The sequence below is a fragment of the Gorilla gorilla genome, chromosome 1, assembly GCF_029281585.2.
Source record: "Gorilla gorilla gorilla isolate KB3781 chromosome 1, NHGRI_mGorGor1-v2.1_pri, whole genome shotgun sequence".
NCBI classification, from domain to species: Eukaryota; Metazoa; Chordata; class Mammalia; order Primates; family Hominidae; genus Gorilla; species Gorilla gorilla.
In genome coordinates this window covers 103,441,953-103,448,903 of record NC_073224.2, presented here as the reverse complement: position 1 = coordinate 103,448,903, position 6,951 = coordinate 103,441,953, and the positions used below count along the sequence as shown (strand labels likewise).

At 52.0% G+C, this 6,951-nt stretch overlaps 1 protein-coding gene across 1 annotated transcript; it reads left to right on the top strand.

Moving 5' to 3' along the window:
• Positions 1–1,142: 1,142 nt before the first annotated feature.
• On the top strand, positions 1,143–4,361 carry S100A9 (S100 calcium binding protein A9). The gene is made up of 3 exons (XM_004026722.4): positions 1,143–1,221; positions 1,609–1,773; positions 3,982–4,361. The coding sequence occupies exons 2-3, from the start codon at positions 1,624–1,626 to the stop codon at positions 4,174–4,176; spliced, it is 345 nt and encodes a 114-aa protein (XP_004026771.1). The 5' UTR covers positions 1,143–1,221; positions 1,609–1,623; the 3' UTR covers positions 4,177–4,361.
• Positions 4,362–6,951: the final 2,590 nt, after the last annotated feature.

Here is a 6,951-nt window from a genome sequence, read left to right as displayed (position 1 = left end):
GAGGATCTACAGCCAATTGTTGGACAGAGGCAAAATATGTAAATAATTTTACTCCAGGAAAGCAAGTGTTGAGAGCCAGAGGTGGTATGAGAATCATAGTCAGGAAGACAGAAACTGTTTCCAAATGGGAAGCACAGAGCAGTCTCCTTGGAAGAGAGTGCATTAGAACTGAGCCGTGGGGGTGGGCAGGATATCACTGTGGAGTAGGGGAAGGGCACTCCTGGGGTGGTAAGGTGGGAGGTGGGCCCTGTGTTCCCACAGTGGGCAGGGAGGTAGTGAAAGAGAAGCTGGCCGGACAGGCAGGGCCATTCCAAGAGGGCTTTGTGTGCAGGGCTAAGCCAAGCTTTCTCCATAGGCAATGGGGAGCCACTGGAGGTTCGTAGCAGGAGAAGGACACATCTTGCCCACCAGGAGGCTACGTAAAAACAGTTGTCTCCCAAGTTATAAGTTCCTGGAACCCTTGCTGGGAGCAGGATTTAGAAAAATGATGCTGAGAGATGCTAGAAACATATTCGCCCTGAGGCTCTCTCATTCAGACTGCAAGAGGAAGGTATCAGAATTGCCCTTAATCAGGAACCAGAATAGCTGGGTCCCCTTCCTGCCAAGTCAGCAACCACCTACGTGACCTTGCTCAGGTCCATCTCCGGGTGTCAGTTTCTACATCTACAATGCAAGAGGGTTGCCCACCTCTGAGAACCCTTCTAACCCCAAATCTCACCCTATGAATCTGAGAACACCAACCCCTCGCCATCCTAAGTATCACAGAGCCAGGCAAGCATGGGTGAGGGCTCAGACCATCCTTGTTGGACTAAAAGGAAGGGGCAGACTGCCCATGGGGGGCAGCCGAGAGGGTCAGGCCCCCATAGGTCCTCAGCCTGCTTCAACCTCAAAGGGGATGGGGGGCTGAGTGGTGCCAGAGGAGCAGCAGGCTCACTCGGGAAGAGTAGGGCCTTAGGATAGAAGGGAAATGAACTAAACAACCAGCTTCCTCCCAAACCAGTTTCAGGCCAGGGCTGGGAATTTCACAAAAAAGCAAAAGGCGCTCTGTGAACATTTCCTGCCCCGCCCCAGCCCCCTTCCTGGCAGCATTACCACACTGCTCACCTGTGAAGCAATCTTCCGGAGACAGGGCCAAAGGGCCAAGTGCCCCAGTTAGGAGCTGCCTATAAATGCCGAGCCTGCACAGCTCTGGCAAACACTCTGTGTGGCTCCTCGGCTTTGGTAAGTAAGCTGCCAGCTTCCCCAGGCAGAAGCCTGCCTGCCAATTCCTTCTTTCCTTCCCTGACCCAACTTCCTTCCAAATCCTCCTCCTGGAAGCCCTCCTTGGTTGGCCCTGCCCACTTTAAAGCTTCTTTCACATTTTCTTAGGTCATGTTCCCCTGGGGCCTCCTGCCCTCAAATGCTTTGCTTTTTGGCACTCTGTAGATATTCTAAAAAATCATTTTGTACATGTGTGTGACAGGCCGTCTCCCAGTTAAGTTGCAGCCTGTGCTTTCTTTTTATTTTGCACTTCCCCCACTATTTCTGTGAGTGCTTAGTAGGAAGTGTCAAAGAAGCTTGACAGCATTTTCTTCTAAGTGTCCCAACTCTTGGTTTTCCATTACACAGACAGAGTGCAAGACGATGACTTGCAAAATGTCGCAGCTGGAACGCAACATAGAGACCATCATCAACACCTTCCACCAATACTCTGTGAAGCTGGGGCACCCAGACACCCTGAACCAGGGGGAATTCAAAGAGCTGGTGCGAAAAGATCTGCAAAACTTTCTCAAGGTAGGGCTGGACTCTGGCAGGTCTGACCCAGCCTCACAGCAATTTGGGTTGACAAGGGAGGATGGGAGTATGGGCTACAGCAATCAAGGGGAAGATTTGAGCTCCTGGAGCCCAGCCCCAAGACGCAGCAGGTGTCCTGTTATACAGGGCAGGTGCTCACAGTTACACAGGACGACAGGGTCAAGAAATTGCTCAATTGAACACCTGCTATTTGTCGGGCCCTGTTCTGGGCAGAGGGATGTAGTGGTAAATGGGGAGCCCACTATTCCAGTGGAGGGGGACACACAGTAAAGTTATTGGCCAATAAAGAGCACAGATAAAGCCAAATGCCAATAAGTGCCTGGAAGAAAATGAGATAGAGTGCGCTGTGGGCAATGGGGCTGGGCGGGGAGGAGGTAACCAGTTAGGGTACATGAGAAGGGCCTCTTTGAGGAGGTAACATTTGAGCTGAGCCCCGAATGTTGGGGAGGGAAGCCCCTGAGGATGACACTTGGCACAAAGCTGAGGAGACCCTAAGCCTCAGGCGGGAACTTGGGGTGGAAGACTTGGAGAGCTTTTCTAATCCTAAGGGTCTGCGGTGGAAAATGAATGCATAAACAGCAAATGGAGAGCACCTGCACAGCACTCAGGAAACTGGGAGGTTTTTCTCCTGCTCCAAAAATGATTAGGCAGTTCTAAGAAAAAGGCTGAGCACTTCCAACAGCCTTTTTGTTTTCTTTTCAAATTTGGGGAAAGTCGGGAAACAGAGGCCTGCATTAAGAAGGGTGGAACATGTGGTTCTCAGTCTCAGTTCCACTCCCGGAGCCAGACATCCTGGGGTAGGTCCCCAGCCCTCCCAGTGCCCCTCCCTCCGCCTTGGTAAGGTGGAGAATTGCAGCCTTCAGAGTTAGGGGCCCTGACAGCTCTCCATAGGTGGAGGCCTCAGGCAGGCAGGATGCTGGGTGGGGTAGGCAAGAAAGGGCCCAGCAGAGAGGCTGCATGGCAAAGCTATCCTCCATGTGACCCCCTATACCCGCTTCACCCCCCACCTGACATCCCCCGCCAGAAGCAAAGCGATGCTGTGGGAAAGGAAGCAGAGCCTCATGGATGGGCTGCACAGGAGAGTGCTCGCATTGGCTGGGTACCCCACAGGTTCTGGGAGGGGACTTAGCGAGGTGACTCAGCCAGGGGTGGCAGAGCTGGAACCAGCCAGTGCTCTCTTGGACCCCGCCTGGGTCTGGGTCTTCCACCTCCCCTGATGTTTCTCCTTTTTTTTTTTTTTTTTTTTTTTTGAGACAGAGTTTTGCTCTTGTTGCCCAGGCTGGAGTGCAATGGCGCAATCTCGGCTCACCACAACCTCCACCTCCTGGGTTCAAGCGATTCTCCTGCTTCATCCTCCAGAATAACTGGGATTACAGGCATGCACCACCACGCCTGGCTAATTTTGTATTTTTTGTAAAGACAAGGTTTCTCCATTTTGGTCAGGCTGGTCTCGAACTCTTGACCTTAGGTGATCTGCCTGCCTCGGCCTCCCAAAGTGCTGGGATTACAAGCATGAGCCACCCTGTCCGGCCATCTCCCCTTTTATACTTTATCACACCCTTGAAGGTCAGCGGAGCACATACTCTGCTCTCTGACCCTCCATCTCCCCTGCCCACACCTAGTTTTTCTAGGTGTTTCCCCGTTGTGTTGGTTGAAATAAGTTTCACTAATTGGTAACCTCCAGAGGGAAGGGAAGGGAGGGCAGGGGAAGGAGTGAAGTGCAGAGGGGTAGTGGAGTGGAACTGGCCTCTAAGTCAGATCTGAATTTGCATGCCCTGAGTAGTCAAGCTGTGAAAACTAATGACCCTCTCTAGGACTGGTTTCGAGTCTTCCTCCAGGAAGATACCATTCCTAGCTGTTAAAGTTGTTATAAAGACCAAATGAGGTGACATTTCCAGGCTTACTCATGCCATGACCAGGGCAAGACCCTGGAACTCAGCTTCCTCTTCTATAAATAGAGAATCAGCACCCAAGTCACAGGGTCATGGAGGGAATAAACTGGAGAGCGTTTGGTGTGTGCTCAGTGTCTGTTCCATTGTGGGCACTCAGCCTATGGTCATTTTTAATTTTTAAATCCAGCCCCAGGGTGAGGCTTCCCTGTACATTTGCCAGCTGGTCATTTACTGTGCTCCCAGTCCCCACCTCTGGCCACACCCAGCTCTCACAGCCTTCTCTCCCCATCCGCAGAAGGAGAATAAGAATGAAAAGGTCATAGAGCACATCATGGAGGACCTGGACACAAATGCAGACAAGCAGCTGAGCTTCGAGGAGTTCATCATGCTGATGGCGAGGCTAACCTGGGCCTCCCACGAGAAGATGCACGAGGGTGACGAGGGCCCCGGCCACCACCATAAGCCAGGCCTCGGGGAGGGCACCCCCTAAGACCACAGTGGCTAAGATCACGGTGGCCATGGCCACGGCCACAGTCATGGTGGCCACGGCCACAGCCACTAATCAGGAGGCCAGGCCACCCTGCCTCTACCCAACCAGGGCCCCGGGGCCTGTTATGTCAAACTGTCTTGGCTGTGGGGCTAGGGGCTGGGGCCAAATAAAGTCTTTTCCTCCAAGTCAGTGCTCTGTGTGCTTCTTCCACCTCTTCTCCAACCCTGCCTTCCCAGGGCTCTGGGCATTAGACAGCCCTGTCCTTATCTGTGACTCAGCCCCCTCATTCAGTATTAACAAAATGAGAGCAGCAAAACATGGGTCTGTGCTGGGCCCCTTGGGCTCACCTCCCTGACCATGTCCTCACCTCTGACTTCAGGCCCCACTGTTCAGATCCCAGGCTCCCTGCCCCGTCTCAGACACCCTGTCCAGCCTGTCCAGCCTGACAAATGGCCCTTGTCACTGTACACTGTAGAAAGCAAAAGGGCATATCCCTACCCCTTGATATGCCAGCTACCTCACCAACCAGCCCCAAGGCTGTCTTCACACATCACTGTCTACGCAGTCCTCTCTTTCCTAACAGAATTCTATTCCTCTGAAAGTCTACCAGAAATGGACCTAGATAGTGCCATGTCTGGGGAGGAATACTGGCACCCAGGCAGTGGAAACAAGGACAGATGCGGTGTGTTTACTCTCACACTTTTTCTGGATCCAAGAGAGCAATTGGATCTGTCTTAACAGACCTGCCACCCTAATCAACGGAAGTGCTCACACAAGTGGGAGTCTGGGAGCTTAGCCCTATGCCCACCCTGGTCTCAACAGAATGGCAGAGTGAAGAAATGAGCTCCAGTCCGGGCTCCACAGCTAAAAGACTCCGTGACTACCAGGAGGAGTCTGTGCTCTGGGTCCAGAGAGCCTGGGGGTCTGAAGATTCTGATTTTAAGCTTTGAGGGCCAGCTATCCTTTCTGGTGGGTAGCTGAGAGCTGGGGCCAGCACAAGTATCTGCTTCTCTCTGCAAAGCCTACTACCAGGCCTGGCCCCAGCTGCCTCAGGGCTACTGCTGCAGCTCCCCGTTCAAGCTGCCCCAGATCCAAGTGCTCAGTTCAGGGACTCCTCTGCCATCTTCCTGCCCTTTGGCTATAAAGTCCCTTTCCTAGGTTATAACCAGTGGGGTTTGGCCTTCCAAAAACCAGAGTCCAGATCAAGGTCCTCTGACCCCTGTCCTTTCAGCAGAAAGAAGACTCACAGAATTAGGATCTGGGGAAGCTGGAAGACTAGCAGTCACCTACTCTCCCTTTTCATAAGTGAAGAAACCAAGGTGTAATATGGAGAAGAGACTAGTCCAAAGTCACACAAATGACAGAGTTGCTCAAAATAATGCAGTACAAAAAGTAGCTTGAATCATATCTGCCCCACTGGCTGCACCTCCCCAGCCTCTTCCCCAGTGTAGAGCAGGAAGATATAGAGCTGCCAGTGTTGGATTTCAGCCCTCCCCTCACAGCCTGGCTATGGTTGTGCCCCCGACCTGCCTGTTGCAGACTCCTGCTCTAAGGGCCTGGGGGCTCCGCTCTGGGTGCAGGGTTTTAAGGGCTCCCACTCGAGGGTATGAGGATGTTTCCAGGAACTGTCTCAGGCTGAGAGCTTAGGCAGCAGAGTCTAGAAGCCCTCCTCAGTCCCTTCTGTGCCTGACTTGGAGACCTGACAGCTGGGGACACTCATTTTCTGACAGCCCTTCTGCTCCCATGCTCACATCCAGGGAGGAGTCACTGTCTTCACTCCCTTCTGAACACAGCTTGGTAATGAGGAGAGAGAAGCATCCTGGGGATTGGAGGGCCTTAGACCAGATGCTTCCAGTAGGGTGGTAAGTGCTCCCCCTAGGCCCTCTGCCCACCACTACTTATCACAATGTGCCTAAATATGTTTATGACTCTGCCTACCCCTCCAGACTGATAACTCCAAGAGAGCAAAGTCCATCTGTTTTTTTTCTGATTTATTCTCAGCACCTAGAGTAGTGGCTGCTACATAGAAGGTTCTCAGCAAATATTGCCGGTATAATGGCCTAAATTTCTCACGCGTTCTATGCTCTCTTCTCAAGGGATGATGTGGAGAAAAAAAAGCAAGAGGAGATCAAAACCTGCAAATGGAAGGCTTCTGCATTAGCATTACAGAATCTCAAACCTGAAGGTAAGGAGCAGCAAGTTGATGGAATCGGAGGGCCCCTCCACCCCCTGTTCAATCAGACCAATTTGATTTGAAGGAAGAGATTTGTCTTGAAAAAAGTGTGAAAACTATGGACTTAATCCAATCTGCCCCACCCACACTCTAGAGTGATTCTTGCCAACATCCCTGCCAAGTGACTGAACCACCCCTGCCTGAATTCCTCCAGGAAAGGAGAGTTTCCCCCTTTGGGAGTGACACTTGGAATGTCCCTCATTATACTGAGCCGAAATCCATCTCCTCATGCCCACCCAGCATTAGTCCTACTTTTCCTCCCCTTTGAGGACACAGAACAAATCTAACACCTTATCATCCATCCTCCCATCCACATGTTTATTCCTCCACTTCTTCAAAACACCCTCCCTAAATTACATCCAGGCTTTCTCCAGCCTCTTCAGCTTTGCACCAAAAATGCTGTGCTCCATCCTGGTGTCTCTTGTAAGTCCCTTAGGATCCATCAAGCCTCAGAGCCAGTGTTACTGCTTCCTCACCATCCACCCTTCTCAAGAAGATAGGGACTTCCTCCTCCAGGCCCACAGAACTCTGACAATTCCACC

Coding starts and splice junctions, on each gene's coding strand:
- S100A9 (XM_004026722.4), top strand. CDS start 1,624: ATGACTTGCAAAATGTCGCAGCTGGAACGCAACATAGAGACCATCATC. Junction 1,774..3,981: donor ATCTGCAAAACTTTCTCAAG/GTAGGGCTGGAC, acceptor CCCCATCCGCAG/AAGGAGAATAAGAATGAAAA.